Consider the following 22,597-nt stretch of genomic DNA (forward strand, 5'->3'; position numbering starts at 1 on the left):
GCACCGACAAGTCACTCGGCGGTCAGCACAACAAGTCGACCGATACAAGCGCGCTCACCCAGCTGCGAGCCCATCTTCTTCAAGTTGTCCAAATCGTCCGCCATGGAGTTGGAGAAGTCCATCAGAATGTAAAGGTCCAGGGGGCCTTTGGTTGGAGCGAACACCTCCACGTTCGCCTCCTTCTTCTCTCCTGGCAGAAAGTTCATGGTGATCTGCTCGGGAGACACCTGAGACTGCTCGAGCTTCATGTCGATGGGTTGCCTCTGAGCAGGCACAAAGAGAGGGGAGAAGGGAGCGTTGAGGTCAGCACTTCACACGTCGCGATTTGAGAACGGGGGAACGATCGGGAGAGAAGCGAGAGCGGCGAAGCCTTACAATTTCTTTCGTCGCCGCGCTCCACGCTCGGAGAGTGTCTGCCTGCTTGCAGCCGTGGGCGAGTAAGTTCTCGAACCGGTCACAGCGAGGCCCATTGAAGTTCTGAGCAGGCGGGACGTTAGATCAGAGTCTTCATAGAACAATCACGCTCATTTTATGCAAAATGAAGATGCATTTTGGGGCTTGAAAATGGAAGCAAAACTGTGCTGTGCTCTCACCTCATTGGTGCAGTAGGCACAGCCGACCCCCATCTGCAGGCATTCGGAGCAGGTCTTGGTCCTGGCGGCGTAGCAGTGGTTCACTGCGGGATCAGAGGGAGAATCAAACACACGCAGCAGAGCCAGAACACCTGCAGCAGCAGCAGCAAACCGGTGCCAACAGCGATACGGTATAAACAAGAGTGTACACAAGACACACAATTAGACAAACGAGAAGATCTTTCACGGATACAAATCACTGTCGCCATCAATAATATTTGAATGGACGTCTCACACACACATCAGTCTAAAATCGTGGGTTTAAGTGAGCTTTATTAAGTTTAAGGCTGCATCTATTGTCATAGTTATTGCTGACTATGTATTATATTACATCATAACATGGTATTATATTTGCGATCAATTCATAATTTAGTCGACATAATTCCAGAAGTGAGAAAATCCATTAACAACCTCCCCGAGGTCGAGGGGAAGTCTCCAAATTGTATAAACAGTAAACATTTCACAGACTTCAGGATCCTTCTGTGACAAATGACTTAAACTAATCGTTCATGACCCGCTTCCTGCAAAACACCCTCTTAACTTTGTCTCTCTGAAACTAAAACTAATAGATATGGTGGGTTCAGGGACCTGCTTGGATGCAAAATGCCGCGTGGATGAATAGCTTGTAGCCTCATCAAATGATTCTGGGTGTCTCACCTTGAGCATCACAGCAGGTCAGCAAGACGGCGAGAAGCCCGAGCGCCGCTGAGAGATGCAGCGTCCATCTCCCCATCTCCTTCCTGCCGACGCAAACACACACCTTCTCATTCACACGTGTGTACCGCTAAAACCCAGTGGTGCAAAGTGAGAGAGGGCATGTCATATCGCTGCAGACTGAAGGCCGAAAGTGAAGCACGTGCTCGTTCCCTCAGTACAGCCCCGGAGGAAGTGAACAGGCCCAAACTCTCCCCTCTCCGTCCACACAGAGTGGTGATGTCATCATACAGACGCTGAACAATAACACTGTTGGAAACCTCCATAAAAATATAACAATTCTATTCTCAAATACATACATATTCTTTTCATACCTTGTGTGTGTGTGTGTGTGTATATATATATATATATATAATATATATATATATATATATATATATATATATATAATATATATATATATATAATATATATATATATATATATATATATATATATAATATATATATATATATATATATATATAATATATATATATATATATATACACACACACTATATATATATATATATATATATTGTATATATTATATATATATATATATACACTATATATATATATATATATATATTGTATATATTATATATATATACAATATATATATATATATACATATTATATATATATATACATATATATATATATATATATATACATATTATATATATATATATATATATATATATATATATGTACTATGTACAGGCATTTGCTTCTCATATTTTTGAGTTTTATACATCTGTTGAGATTTCTGTCTCCAGTACAATGGAAGTAAACTTGCTTTGAAAACTGTTCAATATCTGTCAATAACACAGTGACGGGGTCGCACCAGACCTTTAAATAAAATAATACATATATGACCGTTCTCTCTATGTCTGGATATATGTGCTGTAAGTAAAGCTTTTTAATTCAAAGAAGGTTTTTATTTGGTCACCATCTGCTGGATCTCATTTCAGATAGAGCCCAACTATAAAGAGCCTGTTGAGACTTGATGAACAACCCGATACGGACATGAAGAGACCAATGCAGGGTGGGACCTGGAAATATTCTGGGCAGCACGCTGCGTCGACTCTCCACAATAAAACCACGTCAGAATTTTGTATTGAATCTCAGAGAGAAAGCAATCTGAGAAACAGGGAGCTGCAAAAAAAAAAAGAAAAGAAGAAGATCTCCAGTGAAGCCAGGAGATGAGAGCGAACAGAGGGCACAGTGTGGCATGGAAATGCCTCAGTAATTGTCTCAGTGGGCAGATAAATGAATAATGATGATTTGTACTGTGAGGATTTACAACAGCAGAGGAGGAATTACAACTCGAGGCGAGAGAATAGTTTAAAAACAGTCTGTCAACACATGGGAAAGGCACCATCGCACCTCGCTGTGAGCCGACTACAGGTGTGTGTGTGTGAGTGTGTGTGTGTGTGTGTGTGTGTGTGTGTGTGTGTGTGAATGAGTTCATGCAATGTGGTGTCACATAAATCACTGAGATGGCTTGAACAGAGCAGCTCCTATCCTCTACAAGTTGACCACCAGTCACAGAATAAATGAGCTGAGAGGAGAAAGAAAGAAAAAAGCACTTTGTAATTTTGCCCTCACGTCTCCAGACAAAAACCACCATCGGCACGCAGGTTTATGACTCTGACAACAATGTGGGAGACACAAATTACAGTAACCAAGAGACAGAAAATAGAACTGAGTCATTCATGCTGCTTTATGTCTTTTTGATCTGGCTCACAGACAGACAGACAGTTAGTTAGACAGACAGACAGACAGACAGACATATAGTTAGACAGACAGACAGACAGACAGACAGTTAGACAGACAGACTGAGTTCAAAGACGTAGATGTTGTCTCTGCAGACACGTCCCCGTCTTTGAAGCAGTTGCTTCTTCCCACCTCAACAGACACAAATCACACAAAGCAAACTATAAATCTGTGACGTTTTCTCTCCTCGTTTGTTCCGGTCGTCTTTCACCTGCTTTGAAGACTGATCTTTTATGTGATGCAGAATATTGTCGCAATAATGTTCCCAAATGATTTGTATACATCTGTCCGGAGCCTTCGGTCATGCATTTCTAAAGCCACATGGCGAGAGATGAAGTGGCAACCAGCTCGCTCGAAGGTTTAACAAATCTCAGGAATGATGTTGAGGAGACTGAGAAGAAGACATTTAAGGTGAAAACAATGGAGCCATTAGGAACGGACACAAAGAGATTAGTGATCAAACAAACCTCTTACTGCGCTCTCTCTCTCCCTCTCTCTCTCGTTCAGTCCAAGTCCAAGAGTCCAACAATAAATAAGAAAAGAATAACTAATTCCTTGTTGCTTTGTTTGACCCAAGAGTTTTGGGAAACATTTGTATCCACCTGTCGAAAAAAAACAAAAAAAAAACTTTTCTCCGACTCCTTGTGTTCAAGTTCAAACTTCCAAAAAGAAGAGAGGCTTCTGTTCCTGTACGGTCCGCTGAAGTCTAGTCAAATATTGACTTACTTGTCCTTAAGCCCAGTGTGTGTGTGTGTGTGTGTGTGTGTCTGCAAGAGTTCTTATGTGTGTACGGGAGAGCGATATGAGAGACAGTGAGACCCGGAGCAACCGAGGGAAAATGACTGTGTGCTGTGACCTGATCCCTCCTTCAGCTCACACTCTCTCTCACACACACACACACACACACACTCACACACACACACACACACACCCTACTTTTTTCCAGGTGAGCGGCGGTGACGGACAGGGTTAACTCCCTTCCTGTGCCGCGGTCTCCTCCCCACCCTGTTAGAAGTTTGAAACAGCTCCACACCTCCGTGTGTCAGGCCCCCTCCCTGCTGCATTCCAGCCCAACAGGAGTTCACCTGTGTGGGCTTGAGGCCGGGTTGGCGGGCCCCGCCTCCCCGTGGCCTCGTCCTCCCCGGCCCTTGGGAGTGGCACGCAGAGCAGAACACTGCCCGCAGGCTACGGGAAACGGCTTTGTGACTCTCGCGCTTGCACAATCGCGCGCTCGCACCGGCGGGCACGTCTCCTGCTCGTCAAATATTTCAGTTTGAACATCGTGATTGCCACATATCGTTTCTCCCGCCTTATGGGAGTAAAGCCACTTGCGAGCTTGCGGAGACCAGCCCACAACTAAAAGGACCACAGGTTGGGTTTAGGAAGCGGCGGTAGAGTGACTCAGATATGCTACTGAAGTAAAAGTTATTATGCTGCAATTGCAAGTAAAAGTTCTGTGTTTAAAATGAATATTTACACTTTAATATTCACTATTGCATCTGGTTAATTTATATTAGACATCCACACGGGCATCAATAAAGTATTATTGATTTAATAATGTATTTGTTGATTACTATTCTCGATCTGAAGAGTAAATAAAGGTATCAAATAAATGTCATGGGGTTAAAAAAAGGGACAATATTCCCCTCTATGAGGAAGAGTAGAAGTATAAAGTAGCAGGAAATGTAGTACTTAAAAAATGTACTGAAGTACAGAACTTGAGTTAGTTGCTTTCCACCACCGGGTTGGGCAACCACGACTGCATGTGATGGTTATATGGTTAGGGAAAGGTTGAGCTCAGGTTGTATGAACTGTTGCTGGACGTGAACCACAGTGCCCACATCAAGCTCAGATACTCACACACACTTATTGTTCAACTGAGACCAATTATAAACAGATATTTCCTCAATTTAAACTCCAAACCTTGAACTTAACCCTGAAGCCTTTTATATTGCCCCAAAACTCAAAGTTAGTTTTTTGACGAGTCACATTCCTCTTCATTATGCGTCCATACAGAGCTTCGGTGAATCATTTGTGATTTACTTCGGGCTTTGATAACTGCTCTTGTGAAACCTCCTCCACAGGATGAGTGTTCACGAAGCCATTCGGGCGGTTTGCTCGACCCGGCTGATACTCATCTCCATGCAGACGACACCCGGATGTGCATGTCTTCACCACTGGTGGCCTCAGACGCGTTAGTGAAGCGCTTCAGAGCCTTGATGATACAAAATGTGTGTATGATACAACATCATGCTCACATTATCCCTTAAATAATTAGCACTTAATCAACTTTGCACAGACTTCTTTACCCGCTGAGCACAAGGGGCAACGTGTTTTATTCGGCCAGGATCCTCATGAACTAAATTCCCGTTGTTTCCTCTCGCTAATCGCCTTCTCTTAATCCAGCCTTTTCCTGGAACTAAAACCTTAACCTATTTGGGTTGTTGGATAATTTCTTTGTGTTGCAACCTCGGAGGGACGCAGTAGGACTTCCAGATGGAGGGCAAGTGTGAGCGGTGCCGTTTACTCCTCCCGTCTCCAACGGACCACACATCGGGGGTTAAAAGGTCGCGCTACACCTCACAACTGGACTCACACACAGACTCTGTGGCACTAAAGTGGGACTCAAGGAGTTAACGTGACTCAAGACGGGAAAACAACCTTTTCCCCTCTTCACTGTACATACCAACGGGGACGTACACAGTCGAGCTCCTAGCAACCAGATCTGGTTGGACACAATGGCGGACTTCTCTCGAGGGGGGGGGGACACAAAACCTCTGCAGAGACCACTCCCCCCTCCCCCTCCCTTTCTTGGCTGACACTTTGGCAGTGATGGCAGGCTAAACAGCCCTTTCACTTGTTGAAGGAGGAGCTGAAGGGAGCGGCACACCTACTTTATTATTTTTCTAGTCCGAGGAAGAGATCCTGCACTTTTCCGGCTGGACTTGAGCTTTCAGTAAACATGACTCAGCAGTTAGTACGAGCAATACGGGACTTATATTCTAAATGTCTTTACTGTAAATGTGGTAAAAATAAGAGGAACTCTGTACCTATTCCTTATAATAATATAAAATGCATCATACCAGGGGGTCTACCTCCAAAAAGCTAAATATGGATGAATCAACAGTAAATTATTGTCAAGCTGAAACATTACAGGCTGTTCTCACTATTTTATACTTAAACCACTGTGATTTCAATCCAACCCACATAACTGAGGTGCAAACACAGGACTTTCACCCGGGAGACGGTTGTTAGTGTAAAAGCAAAGGTCGGTGTTCATTTATTTTCACGCTCTTTAGTGGCGTAATAAACAGACTCCATCCGAAGTCAAACCACATCTTTCTCTGACAACCGGTTCTGCACTGCAGGGGCGTCCTGATGGACGAAACACGAGAAATGACTTTTTGTTTTGAATTTGAACCATTGCATGACGATGAGGCCACGTTTAAACCAGATTGAAAGTGCTCGTTATGTTTAATCGTGCACTAACAATGAATCAATACTGATGCTCTCTCTCTCTCTCACACTGGCGCCTAAAACGTCGGTTTCCCAGTCCTCAATTGACGGGAAACATTTGGTGGGAAACGGGCCCATTGAGACACTTTTGATGCCATGTTTTAATGGTGCCGCGGCTCTTCAACAATGTGAATTCAATGGCTTGTTGTTTCAATGTAAAAGCCGTCACTGTCGTAAATATCCAAGTCTCCTTTCCAACCTCAAACATAGAGCAACTTCCACGTTGAATGAATGAATGAATTTTACAACCTGGGACGTCAGTGCTGTGTGGGAGCCACCAGACCACGAGGAACTCCTCACCGTGTAAATTACCCAAAATAAAAGATTCACTTCAGGCTAGAGATATTTTTAGTCAGCTAAACTATTATTGTCTCCACACAGGATGGGTTCTATCTGATGTAGCAAGTGAAATTAAATCGGTTATTGCCCACTTGACACGCAGACAGCAGCCACAGCTGTGGGATTTCTTCACTTACCGTGAACAAGGTTCTGCAGCGGGGAACCGGACCTCGTCAGCCCAAATGACGGTCGACACACGAGCTGTTGGAGAACCATAAGAATGCACACACAAAAAAGTAAATAAAGAAGAATTGTATACGTCTTTGGATACAGAGTAAAATCCCCAGAAGAAAGTCTCCCCTTCTCACTTCCAGACGCAGTCCAGTCCGTGCCCGACTCCTCGCCATCTACAAGACAAAAACCGCACTCTTTTTTTTTGGATCAGTGAGTTCATTCATTGCATATAATGGAGTCTCCCCCTTTTTTTTCTTCTTCTTCTTCTTCTTCTTTCCCCCATCCAATAAATCTGACCCAGTGCAGAGACACAGTGCAGAGGAACACCAGCGACATTTCAGGGTGAAAAAAAAGAAAAAAGAAACAGTATGCAGTATTCACATTATTGCAAATCCTAAAGAAAAGTCTGGAAAAGAATAATAACTAAAGCCTACAATAAAAACAAAATGGACAAAGTGTGTTTGTGTAGTTATTGGTGGGGCTGCGTATGAAACTAGCAGAGTAGCATAATGCAGGCTAACTCTGCCTACATGATATGGATCTGTAAAAAAAAGATCTTTTGGATAAGTCTTGCGTAAACACCTGAGTCGACGCTTGATGTCAGCGGATGGACGGCAGCCTCTTGAGGGGAAAGTTGCGACCTGTTCAGTACAAGTTGTACATTTGGGTGTGTCTCGTGGGCTCACCTGCAAAGGTGCGCGCGCTCACAGGAACTTAATTAAACACACACACAGATTTCATAACGCTGAATCATCCAGTTAGCGTTCCTTCAAGGACATCCTGTGTATCTGTTGCACAAGTTAAGTTTACGCTCTCCGTCACAGCTTATGAGCTCATAATATCATATTTCTAGGGGAACTTATTCACTTCAACTTGGGAGAACTTATTAAAAATAAATACCGAACAAACCTGAATAGTATACAGAAAGATATGCGGTAGTTTCTACATCTTTGTGGATGTATCAAGTGTTTCATAGCTCCACATCAATGCAACCAGACAGGCGTTAATAATATATTGAGCACCAGACTTCAGTATAATATACATGTCACTTATTTATTGTTTATTTTTGAGAAGTTTATACGTGTGCGTTGTGATTGACCTTCAATGATCGAGCACACTGTGACCCACGTTGTATTTTCTCCATCTTCAAATCAATCCAGCCGGGAGGAAATTCCTTAATCGGCCACCGTGGGCCCGACGCATCAGACGAGGTCTTGAAGCGCCGCTGCGTTTCTCTTCTTGAATTCCAGGGCTCTGCAGAAACATGTCAAGTAACAAAAACACAGGCACTTTGTTCGTCTCCTGCAGCTAACACGACTACCTCGTGGCTCAGCGGCCGAACGGCGGCGTGATTCAGCTCAAAGTCATCAATTACTCAGGGCGATGCCACAATGCGTTCTCTAAGCCCTCCTTAGCCCTGGAGGCTGCAGTGCCACACCCTCTCACTGCAGAATTTAGATCCCTTTTTTTTGTTTTTGTTGCAACCTTCTTCATCTCATGAGTCTTCTTTGTGATTATATTTCTGTGTGGCTGCACCCACATTCTCTATCTGACAGTGTGAAAGGGCCTTGGTGGAAATATTCGCGGCTTGCAACAGTAAACAAGTGGGTCAAGCTCTTAGTTTTAGATAACTCAGTGGGGAACTTTGGCCGACTCCCACTGTGGACTTTAACCCCGGAGAGTGCTGCTCCAGAAGAACGCTGACTTCTTACCTTACCGCACCCCTCCTCCCCATTTCCCCCCCGATAGAAGTCAGATGTGGAGACTGGAGAGGTGAGGAAGAGCACAAGTCAAAACTCCACCTGGTGCACACATGCACACCCTGAGAGGAAAGACAAGCGGTGTGCGTGTGTCAGAGAGATTCTTCAGTCTGCCTGCAGTTTTCATTTCATTTAAAGCTTTGCAAAAAAGGCTTTTTTTGTCCTCATTTGGCTGGAAAGGTTGCTCCACTCTTTCTTTGTAAATAGTAAAAAGAAAAATGAACAACAGGCCAACTGAAAAGACAGCATCTGATCTATTTATTCCCCTTTTCATCAATACATATGTACAAGTGTAAAAAATATCTTACCTTATTATAGTCGGTCAATTTGCCAATGATTGGAAAAAAAACTGTAAAATGTCGACCCAGCACATATGACCGCTGCAGGATGCAGAGAAATACTGAAGCAAAACTATGGATGGAAAATTATATACACGCTTTCAGATATCTACCAGATCTGTTTGGGACCCTTTCCTTTATGCAAACATTGTTCTCTTCAACCAACTAACAACTGTTTCCAACAAGTATATACAAAAAAAGAAAAACGTAATGAATGTTTTATAAGCATGAGCTCTGCATGCGCCACACTTTCAGTTGTTTTTTTATAGAGAAGGAGTTTTTTTTTTGCCAAACTGCAAATCTGAAGCTACAGAGCCGATGTAATCCCCGAGATGAGACGGCAGTGAAGTCTTTAGGTCAGTCCATGTGGAGCAGAGGGAGGTGTGTAGGTTGAATCTAAGAGTCCATAAGTTAATTTGTGCTCTCCCTCTCTCGCTCTGCTTCCTTCGTCATACACATATACGTGTATAAATACACACAAATATATATATGTGTATATGTATATATATATATATATATATGAGCACATGTCTTCCAGCTGCGTGCGAGGTCATCGCTTCACTCGCTCTTATTGCCGGGCGTGAAAGCAGACGGCTCACTGCTTGGCCTTCTTCAGGATGGTGCCCACCGCGGAGATGACGGTGGTCTTGGTGCCGCTGGCGGTGGTCGTCACGGAGACTACGGCCGGCAGGGTGGCCGTGGTGGTGATGAGGGTGGGCTGCGCCAGGGTCACGGGGATGGCCGAGTCCCACTTGCTTTTCCGCTTCTGGGCCTCTGCTGAGGAGAGTAAACGAGGCGACGGTGAGCGAAAGGTGCGTTAAAGGCCCCCCAGTGGCGTTTGGACCAGTAGGGGGCGCCGTGGAGCATTTGTGCGTTTTAGTTTAGTATCTGCCTCGTGCGCACGTAATCGCAGACTTGAGGCGAGCCAGTCCCGACGTCGGGCTTCTGCACTATTCCGCCAGGAAACTGACACTTTGCTAAGACCCGCCCCTCGAACGCAAGACGGCCAATCGTAGCGTACCTGCGGGCAAGCTCAAAACCAGGGCCTGACAGGCTCTCACGCAACGGTTTCAGATTGTCTGCATCGTCGGGCTAGTTTGGAGAACTTGGAGCTGCTCGCGGGGGGAACGTTGTGTAATATTGTGTAATACACTCGTGACCTGGAGAGGTCGGCTCAGCGAAGGGTCAATTGGGGTAAGAAACGTAACAATGCCCCAAAAAGGCGGTGTGAATAAAGACTGCTGGCTAGCAAACATGCAATTATTATTATTTACTTTGTTAATAAAATAAAGTTAACTCCACAGGGCCCGAGGTCAAATTGCTTTTAACAGTCAAACATAGATCTCTGTTCCTTAAATGGTGCATAAGGAATATTTAACCAGGAGTTGCAATGATCAAGTGACGTTTATATGAATCACCAAAAATATTAAATAGCCTTAGCTTTAAGGGGGAGTAGAATTATTTGAGAATTTCCCTGCGAAAAACGTGTAAAAACGATGTATGACTCCTCCTCACTTATGACCCACTAGAAGTGCCTGCCCCCCGCCTGGGGCGGACGTTTACCTGTGGCCGTGGTGGTGGCGGTGCTGCTGGTGGTGGAGGCGGCTGTGCTGGAGGGGATGGCGCCCTTCTTAGTCCCTGTGACAAACTCAATCTGTGAAAACGCACAGGACGTTAGACGGTTTACCGGCGCTGCTCTTTAAAACCAAACAACCCGGCCTGTTGCTGCTCCTCAACTCAAGGGGGCACATTGGCGGTGACAGTATTCGCAAAGCTGTGGAGGTGTGAGGGGGGGACTCGATCCCTCCGTCTCCGTGAGAATAATCAAGCAGCTCCTGCGGCATACGTGTTCATTCAAGTCCGGTTTCTGAACTAGGGCGCAGCTGCTGGGAACGATGTTGCTGATCGTAGCAGCACGCATCACCCTGGAGTGATTATTCAGCATAACTACCAAAAGCAGAAATAGCAAAGAAAGACACACTCAGGTGTTTGTTTTGTGTGTGTGTGTGTGTTTTTTTTTTTTTTTTAAAGTGCACTCTGACAGAAAAACAGTGAAAAACACGGATGGGCACGGCTCAGCTGTAAAGCTCTGCTGTCGGGTTCGGGCCTGAGCTGCAGTGAACTTGGCAATGCAGCCGTGTGCGCGTGTCTGGTGGAGGAGGTTCAGAGGAAATTAAGTGAAGCTGGTGGAGACTTGCCCTCGACGCAACTGAGAAGAGATCTGACAGCTTTTTCTTGGGATTGTCAGACTCACCTTGGTCCGCTCCCTCTTGGCTTTCTCCAGTTTGTCCATCTCCACTTTCTGGGCTTTGGCTGGAAGGATAAAACACACACAGACAGACACACACACGTTTGTCAAGTTTTATTGCAAACAAGCTGCGAGGGAGAAGTAAAAGTAAAAGCAGCTTACCGAGGGCTTCGTAGTAAGAGTCTTCCGACCAGCCGTGAGGGTTGAACATATCCTTCGGGTAGTTTGTTCCCAGTTCATCGATGCTGCAGAACTGAATGAGCTTCTCGTAAATGCTAAAAAGAAAAAAAAAGAAAAAGCTGATAAGACACTTTGTGGTTAATTGTTGTGTTTGTAGGCGGAAATGACAAAGGAGCTCGTTTAAGTGTTTAGACCAGAAAGTGTTTCTGGCATCAAGTGTACATAGCAATGGCGTGCGCATGTGTGTGTGTGTGTGTGTGTGTGTGTGTGTGTGTGTGTGTGTGTGTGTGTGTGTGTGTGTGTGTGTGTGTGTGTGTACCTCGGATTTCTAAATTCTTTCTTTTTCTGGATGTGGTTATTTGTGTCAAAATCTCCATGGAGCTTCCTCTCGTACAGCTTGTGGATCTTGTCCTGTTGCAACAAATAAATGAATCAACAAAAGGTCGAAAAGGCAGATCGCCGTTTCCTCCACAGCCGAACACTTGGCCGGACGCGCCGGCAGCGTCACAGAATAAACAGAGCTGTACATGATGCGAGGGTCGGTGTGAATGGCGCTATTGTGTCGAAGGGTTTTCTGATACGGTCGGGAAATATTTGACAACCAGGTTCTGCTGAGCCACAAGGAGCTGGCAGGCGTTGCCAGGGCTGATAAATGAGGGCCAACGTTGAACTAGAAGGAAGACGGGAATGTGGCTCTTAGTAGAGGCTCTGACTGCTGTCCCCCCAATGACGATGGTACAAAAAAGAAAGAAAAAAGGATGGATACAGGTGGAGGTTAGAGGTCATTAAATCTGCCACCACTGCGATAGCAATTTGGTGAGGTTTAGGGGGCTTCGACGCTCAGTGAGAAATATTCAGCCTTTCTCTTTACAAGCGTCAATAAAAGAAACAGATCTCAAGTCAGGTGTATGTTGAGAATCTGTTCTTACCCGCTTATTGAAACAAAAAACAGCGACAAAAGGTTGTGGACGCGCTTTGTTGACACAACCATCTCCATGAACCTCTGTCCTCGAGGCGCCACATCACTTCTACTTCAAGGGACATGTCACCTGAGGGTCAGGGTACAGTCGCAAAAAACAGAGTGGTGGTTCACGTTGGAGCAGAAAAATAAGCCTGCGAGAAACACATTCAAAGCACACGTTCCTGCGCGGCCCTCGGGGCAGGGATATCCAGGCTGCTCAGGTGAAGGTGAATCATTAGCTGTGCGCTCGCCAAGTCAGCTGTGTGTCTCGACCTGCCTTCGCTCCTCAGAGGACCGATGAACCCGATGGCAGTGAGACGAGCCGAGAGCAGCGCTGGGCGACGCTTAATCGACAGAAGATGACAATGGGTGCTGTTTTCATGACGGGGGAGAGACTCAGAAATTATGTCGCCACCAGGATGCGTTTCTAACCGTTTGGAGTGAGCAATGGGAGCGTCTTCTAAATTGCTCACTTGCTAAGGAGGAACGGGTTATTTTGAGTGCATCAACACCAAAAAGAAGCTCTAAAATTTAAGTCGTGGTGGTGAACTCCCAACTCTAGACCTCGTGCCGACTCCAAAGAGGGGAGGAGAGACCGTGTTTACTGTGTGACTGCTTATGAAAGCAGTCGTCACCCTTTCGTAATATACATTTACTACCTGGAAAGTGTTTCTCCAGCGCACAAGACAAGCCTGCAGACGTGTTAAAACACAACGCGTGGCACCCGAGACCATTCCAGCAAGCTCGCAGGAAAACCCACACACCCCGAGCTACGCTCACACACCCCGAGATACGCTCACACTCCCTCTCTCTCCCCCTTCTGGTCTGATGAGCAGACACAACTGTGGCCTTTTTGGTGGCGATGTGAAAGTGCTTGAGTAACCTTAACAGCAGTGGGTGGAGGCGTGTCTACCTGCAGTGCACTTGAGCAGCGTCCGGGAGGGTCGGGGGGGATCCTGATGGCGTCGGGTGACATGTTCCTCACCTTCTCCGAGAACAGAGCTGGCAAGGGAGACAGAAAAGACAAAAAGTGAGCACTGGTGTGTTTTCACTTCGTCGCACTCGGACAAAAGTGAAACGATTTGGAGCGTCTGAATCAACAGAAGGTGGGATGTGGCTATGCACTGGAGGGCAAACTCAGTTTCTCAGACGAGGGGTATAAACACATTGCTGGCGAATTCCCGAGCATCCTAGTTGTTCATCCTTATGCAATATGTGTATGATAGTGTTTTGATATGGCAGTGCAGTGTGAGGAGTATGGAGTATACCAGGGAGTGGCAGTTGTTTGGGCTTGTGAGGAGAAGGGAGACTCCCCTCCTTCCTTCCCTCCCTCCCTCCCTCCCTCCTTTTAAACCCTTGTTTTCCTCTCCCTGCTCAACTTGCCTCACTCCGCTTTCTCTGACTGCGAGCCAGGCATTCTTCAGTGTCACCCGACATCCCAATCAGACACATAGTCTTTACAGCCATTCAGCAGCCGTCAATCACGCTCTCAATAAGTGCTGCGAGGTGCGTGCCATTTGTGTGCGTGTAAGTTTGAGTGTGCATGTGTGTGTGCGTGTGTGTGTGTGTGTGTGTGTGTGTGTGTGTGTGTGTGTGTGTGTGTGTGTGTGTGTGTGTGTGTGCACACATGCACAACGCAGGAGCTTGGTTTTCTTGGGGAGATTGTCGACAAGTCAAAACTTGACGTGGCCACGGGAAGATCATTTTCTCTCTTTTGGCTTAGCCTTGCTGAAAACTCCATCTTAGAAAACACAAGAGGAAAATTCCAGTCGGGTCTTCTTACGCTGTGGAGGATCAGCAATCTGTGGTGGGAAGTGGGCCGGAGGGTTTTCTTCATGTTTTTGGGAAGAGCGACGACATGTTTTACGGAAGATACTGATACAATTGAATTATCATTTTATTTATTCTTTCACAAGGAGCCTGTAACTCATGAGAACTAGTTTAGTGTCTATGTGGCGTCGCAGCTAACAGCTGTACCCAGCATGCCCTTTCGGTCGTGTAACAGTCAATAGGGGTCCCCTACAAACAACGCACTATTAATAAGTATGTCCCATATAGATCTCGCTGACACTAACATGCGGATGCCCAGTAGTTAGCGTTTACTAAGTGAAACATATTAGCTTAGCATGTTAGCATTCTACCAATTGAGTCTGATGAGAACGATGAGGGTTCTGCAGGCACAGCTACAAAAATGAACACGACAGACTTTCTGAATAACCTCAAACATATCTTGGAAAATCCTTTAGTAGTTATCGGTCGACACATACGCAGATATGTCACATCTGTAAGAAGGCAATATTGTGTGGCTGGCGTGTGATTTGCGAGGAGCAGGGTGTTGTCTTTTTTTGGAGAGACTCATCAAGTCATGCCATGCAAGCATGCACGCATTTTGGGACATTAAAACATAAATTAAAAATGAGCATGTATACAGCACAGTATACATACAGTATACATAGCATATGCAGTTAGAGATGAATGGTTGCATGCCTTTAAGTGGTCTAAACTACCTATATTTTAAAACGCAGAATATACCACAGCCTCTAACAATAAAAAAGTTGACATGGCAAGTCTGGTGAGTCAGAGGCATTATTGTGAGGTTGGTATTTCACCAAACTCTCTCACAGAATAGACAGTTACACGCTGTGGCTGCAACAGGGAGCTCAGCGACGCTGAAGCCCGCTAATCTACTGGCAGTGCAGATTTAGATGATAATCTAAGAGCCTTGTTGGACAAACTCTCATTTAAAAACAGCTGAATAAAGTCTGCGGCCTGCGCAGTAGCAAAAGAAGTGCGAATAAATCACAGAAAAGTGTGATAAATATTCCCGTTTCTAATTTCAGATTCACAGACAGAGAAAAGATTATGTAGAATGGCCATCTGTGCTCGAGGAAAAACAGACAGAAAGTCACAGTCTGTGCCCCGCAGGGCACTTTTCGGACAGACGGACAATGTCTTCAGTGAGCGGACAAAGAGCCGTCTTCAGCCTGCTGACGGGCGGCATTTTGCCAGAGCCACTGTGACATTTACTGACAGGCGACACAGAGGAGCCGGGCCCGGGCTGTGAGTCACAGCCGACGGGGGACTGTTCAAAACTAAAAATTGCTCTGGAGCATTTCCTATGAGACTTCTCTCTTTTTTATGGCCGCAAGAGTGGAAGTGGTGATGATCCGTGGGGAGAAGCCATCGAGAGCTGTCCCTCTAAAAGGCTTCTTACTTAAGTACACTTTTAGAAAACACTAGCAGCAAGCAAGAAGGCAGAAGCCGTAACAATTTCTCTTTAACGCTATTTTAAAACAAGCCGGAGTAGATTAGCGTTATGAAATAACGCTAAGGCCACTGTTGCAGCCACATGGTGCAGTCGTCTATCATCTCATACATCATTGAGGCATTCCCTTCCAAAATAAAACCATTTCTCTGTGAGGTTCATTTGGATTATTGTCCTCCCCCCTCACTGCAGCACATTGCTACTGTGTATTCCTGCGTGGCTTCCTGGTGGTATTTTGGCAGCGAAATGATGGATGAGGTTGAGCGCAACCTTGCGTAATCTGCACAGTTGGCATATACGGGCATTCGTAATAAACAAACGGCAGCGGGAGCTGTTTGTGACGTTTCTCGGACTGATGTGCGAAAAAAAAGAAGTGCTGCTCCCTGCATCGCTCATATCCTGTCGGATCTGACTCCGGCTTACACACCTGTGTAGGTCAGACGTTACTCACTAACCGCTGCCGGCTCTCCGGGTCAGAGCCCGCATGTCAGCCAGTGGACAAAGAGGCTTTTATAACTCACCCTGGTCTAGTTAGTGAGTCATACGTTCACGGTGCACCAACACCCGACTGACACAATAAAATACCAATGTCTTGTTCTTACGCCGCGCACTACTTTTTTTATTTTCATTAAACATGCGTACGGATGCAGAAGCGAGTGTCATCCCATACGGTTATAGATATGCTTCAACTATACGATAAGCTGGTTGTGGTATGTGTATGTATGTATCTATGTATGAAATGAAGACGTTTTAATACCTTTTGAGGCCGTTTTAAAAAGGAGAGACTTTTCAAGACCTGCAGAAACCCTGTGATACACATTTAGCTAGTGACAGCCAGACAGTTGGTTTGTGGGATTGATTGACAGTAATCTTCAGTGCCCATGTTCATCATAATGATGGACCCCATCTGCCGGTGCGGCTCTTTGGTGTGCGTGTTAAATAATGTTCGGACAACAATGGAGCTTTGTGGCACAGAGGAATATGATCTATCGCGCTTTTGATACACAAACAATAACACATGGGGAGTTAGTCAAATGTATGCGTGCGTATTTGTGTGTGTATTTCTGTGCGTGCGTGTGCGTGAGTATACACTCACCAACTAACTCATTGGGGTCCTTTCTTTCTACTTCGGGGATCTGTAAAAAGAAAAGAAGAAGAGGGAAGAAGAGATACGTGGGATATTAAAAACTTCTTTGGACAGGAGAATGTGACCATCAACAGCACCAGTGGAGGATCTTATCAAACCGTGTTCCCAGCGTGGACACAGTGAGTCACAAGTGGGTTGGTGGGGTGAACTGGCCGTTCATGTGAAAGACGTGGAGCTGGAAACAAAAGCTCATTCCACAAGTACCTGAAAGCTACAAATCACAGATGCTAAATGCAATGGACTGCACCGAATGGGCACCGACGGGGGAATAGTTTCTAAGACGTAATATAAACCAGAATAGTAAATCTAGGCAGCTGCCAGGGAATGCCTGAGCTCTGCAGGAGGAGGAGGAGGAGTCTTGTACAGCCTCTGAAATATGCCGCCTGTTGTGCCAGCTCTGTGGGCAAAACACAGGTTCAGCACAAAGCAACAGCGCTGGTATTCACTTGTCGTCACTTAGCAACTGCACGGGCACTTCAAAGAATTGTCCTGAAGTTGGCCAAATAACGAGGAGGAAGAGGAGGAAGAGGAGGAAGAGGAGGGGTGGACAGAAAGACAGCAGAGCCCGCTGGCAGAGATCCAAACCACCCCAAAAAATGTAATAAATGGCACCTGCTGTTTGAGCCAATAAGATACACTTTAGTTCACCGATCCACATCTGAAGTTTCTTTCCCATTTGGCCGCCCTTCACAGGAGAGGAAGAGGTCACATTGCGCGATAAAAACTGCAGCACTGGACCTGCTGTGATTCACTGTTTTTATTGTCTTTTCTTCTGATTAAAAAATGCAAACTTAGCCGCCAAGTACGAACCCAAGCCATAACCAACAGCAATCCATGTCAGGGAGACGTTAAGAGCGTTTATGGGGATCGACTGTTCTTCTGATTGTTGGCATCAAAATTTAAAAAATGTAATTAAATCTGATTCCTTTATTAAGACAAGAAGCTTTTGGTCTTATTTTGACGACAGAAATAAGATTGTACACTGGAAATGAGACCACACTGTTAACACAACCAGCACTAATCAAGGTTATAATCTATTTTACTGAAACCACTATACGCTTTACCGGCACGAGGGAAAACAGGAGCCCTTTAAACATGCTTTGACACCAAATGACCTTTTATTTGCAGAACTATGAGCGCATCCAAGTCCTCAAGCTCCATGAAGAGCAGACAGAGGCGGCCTTAGGACGAAAAATAAATAAAAAAGGTAGCTCAGTTGTTGTCTTGCTCAAACAAGATGATTCTACAGCTTTGAGTTAAATGCTAACAAAGTCATGCTGAAGCTTAGCAGCAGGTATAACGTTTACCCACTTCACCACCAATAAAAGTAGTAACGTTAGAGGGGATGTCAGGTATGCAGTCATTCGCCAAAAGTAGAGGGATCCCCAAAGTTATATTCTAGTAAAGCGTTGGAGCAGATTTCTAGGCAATCCATCCAAGAGTTTCACTCAAAGTCACAATTGTAAAACTGCTCGTTGTGCTGCAGGAAAAGTTGTTGGACCGACGGGTTGATACTGCCGTCCAAAGAGGCGGACGCTTGGCCATTTGGACACAGGAACTCCAAGACTCAGCTTAAAAGAGAGATGTCCCTAGTGCTCACTATAATGCCCAACTACAATACACCGGCAACTATATCAACAAGACAAACACTTCACAAAGGACCCAGAGAACACACCACGATCCACAATCCAGCAGAGGACTCCTTCAGCATAAATGTTTTAACAAAGCGAACAAAAACGCTTACAAACACACCCGTAAATAATATATGAACAAGTAACCGGGCAGAAGGCCATAAAAATACATCTCATGAGTACAATACAACTCGTTCAGTTACTTGATTCAGTGGAATTAGAAAACACAATCGAGAGTGTCAAATGCATACTTGTTGGAGATTTGCAAAGAATCCATTCATTCTGGTTGAAGAGCCAGGTATTGTGTGGTGACCTTATCTACAGTTAACTAGAACTGTATCAAAACACAGGCTGCCATTCACAAGCAACAGATAACGGCGAGGAGGAGAGAAAGTGGGAGGATAGAATGAGAGCGAATATAAACACACTTTCATTCAGATAGATCGGAATCTGACCATTTTCGACTTTTTGTACGATATATGGACATGATGACCTCAATCATTTTTATCTTATCTACTTATTGTACGGTGAGGACCTTGACATTTTTTGCTGACCTTCATATTGGTGTTGACATGATGCCAGAATAAACAGCGGAGGTTTTTCCTCCCGTCATAAGACTCAGGCAATGCATAGACATTGGGCAATTTTATTAGCAAAGCCAGAGTCTTTTTCATGCCTTGTTTTGGTTTATGTGGATTTATTCGCTTTCCGTTTAATTTCTTTTAAATATTTATTTGCATTCCAATGTCTGAATATTCTTAAATATTCCACTTCTCTTTGGGTAAACTTGCATTATGGTATTATATCACCAGTATCAGTGGCATAAAATAGTCTTACATTGACGGGCCAAAACCGTGAAACACAATCATGTTTCAAATTATTATAAAAAGCATCTCTGATTAATTTGGACCAAAGTTCTTTGTTAAATGAGAAGACATGCTATATCATGATATCTTTAGGAAATGACCTATGTCGAGATAGGAGATTTTTGCCATATTGCCAAGCCCTAGCTGCAATACAAATCACAGATGTCAGTCAGTTGAATGACAAGCTCGTAAATATATTAATTGTTGAGTATAATTTCTTCCAATTAAACCACATTGTTCTTCCCTTGAAATGTTGCTTCTCTTTCATGAGAATAAAGCTTCACATATGCGATCCCGCACTATTGGGAAATCACATGACACACAGCGTCACAAAACCCACATACTGCCAGCGCTGTAATCTCTGCTTCACACCACAGCATTTCAAAGAGAGAAAACTCTCCCAAAACCCCAGCCTATCAGATTGTGATCAATGAAAGACGGGTTGCAAAGCAGCGTCTCAGACAGAGTAAACATGGTTCGAGTTGTACTGTTTCTGCTTGTCGACTTTGTGACTCACTGGCGCGTAACAAACAGTGCTTGCAGGAAGCTGGCGTGCTGTCCAGCTCACATGCACAAACAGGGTGGGGTTAGTATGGTGTGCAGGTTCAAGCCCTTCACTTCGCAAGAGGTTGAACACTCAGATTAAGATGATCTGGTCTTACTTATTATGCTACCTGGTTACTCATTTGATATTGAAGCATTCGTCTGACTTACTTAAAGCAACAGCGCCACCTGGTGAGCATGGCCCTTCATAGCACGAGAGGACAGCGTTACACGTGCCATTCCTTTAGGTTAGTCACAATACAAATGGGAACCTTCCCCAAATCCAATCCATCCCACAACAGGTGGGTGTTCAAATACCTCAACATCATCTGCGTCCCTCCCCTCGTCAGAGTCGTCTAGTTCCTGTAAAAAACAAAAATGCAGAAGGTTAAAAATGCAGTAAAGGATCAAAAGGAGGTCAGAGCAGAGGGGACAAAGCTGTACAGACCAGCTGACACCCAGCAACAGGCTGCAAAAATGTCCAACCCATTTGATGAATTATGCTAATTAAAGTCCTACAAAGTATTTGTGAAAGGAACATTACAAACGCTTGGGGTTTTGATGCTTTTAAGTATTTTCCCAAAAAGGCACAATGCTGATTTGGATCGCTCGAAAGTAAAGTGAAAAGGGGCAGTCCACCAATTTAGTCAGATAGTCAGTTGTATAATTTCTTAGGGCTCTGGTGGAAGCTTTCTAGAACTGTCAGAGTTTCAACTGTATGTTTCTTTCTTGAGAAGAAAGTTATGCTGTTGAATTGATGCATTATATTGCATGGTCTTCTTATATTTTGCCACTTTATATATGTAAATGACAAGGAATAAATATAAAAACATCTGTCTATATAATATAGTCCAATACTAAAAATTACACACGACAGATTCAGCTATAAATATATTGAGTCAATAAACAAAAAAATTCAACATAAAGCCGTATTTACAGTAAGACTAGTGTAGAGCATTACGTCATAGCGATGTTTTGATTTGTTCGGCCCACTCTGTGTAAAGTTCAGCAGGCATGCAGAGAGGGTTAGGGTGAGTACTTAGGCCATACCCACCATGTTATAGTTAAACTATATGCGTTTAAAAGTACAAGTAGGATATGAGAGTTACGAACTACAAGTAAATATATGAAATGTAGGCCCTCTGGCATAAAAGCCACTGCCTGAGTAATTTCCAAGAGGATTTCCTTAAAAACCTGTATTGTTTTCTCTGACAACCAATCCAAGACCAAAAGATATACACATCACAAATATATAAACACAGAAAATTTAAGAAAATGTGACCAATGACTGCATGGTGTTTTAGCTAGACTTTAAATTATTGTACTTTTTTGGGGATTAATATTTAATTAAGTTTATACATTTAATAAAGTTAATATTTAAAAAACTGTTTAACGTCACGGGAGCACAGACATCTTGAAACAGGACATAGCGAATAACAAAACCAAACAAGCGTTAGTGCGATCCTCTCAAGTTTTTCATTCCTCCCAGAGTTCAGTAAAGACTCAAGTGTGTAGCATTACATCCCCCTCATAATGAACGTGTCAGAAAGCATCATATTCTCTTCCACCACACACCAAGTGCTCTGCTTGTTCTGTAACTTAAATAAAACGTTCAACCAAAACAGTGTAATCCAACTGAATAGTCAACAAAAAACATGTGGAACTCAATTACTGACCGACTGGCTCTCTCTGCTTTCTTCATCTGACACCTTTATATCTGTATCTGCATTCTCGGTCCGGTTCAGGTCATCGTCCCCGTAGCTGTACACCAGCCCACTTCCACGCGCCCCTGGTGTGTGTGTGTGAGAGAGAGAGAGAGAGAGAGAGAGAGAGAGAGAGAGAGAGAGAGAGAGAGAGAGAGAGAGAGCAACGGGTCACCCCACAGAAAATGTCAGGGAAGGGTATTAGCTAGCAGTTTATCAGGGCTACCGTTTGACACCACAAAGCATACTCCATTGATAAACCTGGCAGTAATACATAATACATATAATATAAATTAATACTAACATTAAACACTTTTGTGAGCATTAGAGCGGAGATGAGAAACCAGTAACTTTACGGGAAAACAAAAATACCTTTCTTGTTCAGAACTTCACTTTTTTTGTGTATTACGTGCCATGTAACATCAACAAGACCAAAACTAAACCAATACAACGAATGAAAATTAAACGAATGAAATAGCGTTTTATTGCTGGATTTAGGCTAATGTTTATTTGTTTTTCACCAACAAATATTGTATATATTCGACACTGTCTCTAAACTAGCTAAGTTAGCTCCAAGCTAACCGTAGCTCCCACATGAACATCCGGGGTAAGCGTCGAACAGCAACATAACGCAGCGTTTCGTATCCATATAGGATCCACGAGACTATTACATTTGTTCTAACATACCCATCTCTTCCGACTCGGACCCCGAGTCGGGCTCTGAATCGTCTCCATAGTCTGCCAAAGAGGAAAGCAGAGCACTCTTTTTGCCGCTCGCCATTGCTGCGTCGCCTTGTGCGTCGCATAAACTGCCGGTC

At 44.3% G+C, this 22,597-nt stretch overlaps 2 protein-coding genes across 4 annotated transcripts in view; both read right to left on the reverse strand.

Annotated features, from left to right (window-relative positions):
* Positions 1 to 7,308, reverse strand: part of itgb4 (integrin, beta 4) — a 24,689-nt gene extending 17,381 nt beyond the window's left edge. For 2 of the 3 annotated variants that reach the window (XM_068583319.1, XM_068583318.1), the window contains exons 1-5: positions 3,576 to 3,866; positions 1,290 to 1,372; positions 594 to 676; positions 376 to 477; positions 59 to 263 (exon numbers count right to left, since the gene is read on the reverse strand). In XM_068583319.1, coding sequence (XP_068439420.1) covers positions 59 to 263; positions 376 to 477; positions 594 to 676; positions 1,290 to 1,365 — 466 coding nt within the window. In that variant the 5' untranslated portion in view covers positions 1,366 to 1,372; positions 3,576 to 3,866. Of the gene's footprint in view, positions 1 to 58; positions 264 to 375; positions 478 to 593; positions 677 to 1,289; positions 1,373 to 3,575; positions 3,867 to 7,100; positions 7,165 to 7,271 lie in introns of those variants that run through there. The other variant, XM_068583320.1, reaches the window with a different exon arrangement.
* Positions 7,309 to 9,150: 1,842 nt separating this feature from the next.
* On the reverse strand, positions 9,151 to 22,583 carry sap30bp (SAP30 binding protein). Its single transcript, XM_068583993.1, has 10 exons — positions 22,467 to 22,583; positions 21,753 to 21,865; positions 20,395 to 20,439; positions 16,986 to 17,025; positions 13,538 to 13,626; positions 11,983 to 12,074; positions 11,646 to 11,758; positions 11,490 to 11,548; positions 10,799 to 10,889; positions 9,151 to 10,012 (listed from the first exon to the last, which is right to left on the reverse strand). The coding sequence occupies exons 1-10, from the start codon at positions 22,558 to 22,560 to the stop codon at positions 9,831 to 9,833; spliced, it is 918 nt and encodes a 305-aa protein (XP_068440094.1). The 5' UTR covers positions 22,561 to 22,583; the 3' UTR covers positions 9,151 to 9,830.
* Positions 22,584 to 22,597: the final 14 nt, after the last annotated feature.

The sequence above is a fragment of the Clinocottus analis genome, unplaced genomic scaffold (genome assembly GCF_023055335.1).
Source record: "Clinocottus analis isolate CAN_PGR_092001 unplaced genomic scaffold, fCliAna1.0.p SCAF_19, whole genome shotgun sequence".
NCBI lineage: Eukaryota > Metazoa > Chordata > Actinopteri > Perciformes > Cottidae > Clinocottus > Clinocottus analis.

Excerpts from the sequence above, each read along its gene's own strand:
- sap30bp (XM_068583993.1), bottom strand. The coding sequence starts at position 22,560 with ATGGCGAGCGGCAAAAAGAGTGCTCTGCTTTCCTCTTTGGCAGACTAT. Across the intron at positions 13,627-16,985 it reads GGACCCCAATGAGTTAGTTG|CTCTGTTCTCGGAGAAGGTG; the intron begins GTGAGTGTATAC and ends CTCCCTTGCCAG. Across the intron at positions 11,549-11,645 it reads CTCTTACTACGAAGCCCTCG|CCAAAGCCCAGAAAGTGGAG; the intron begins GTAAGCTGCTTT and ends TTATCCTTCCAG.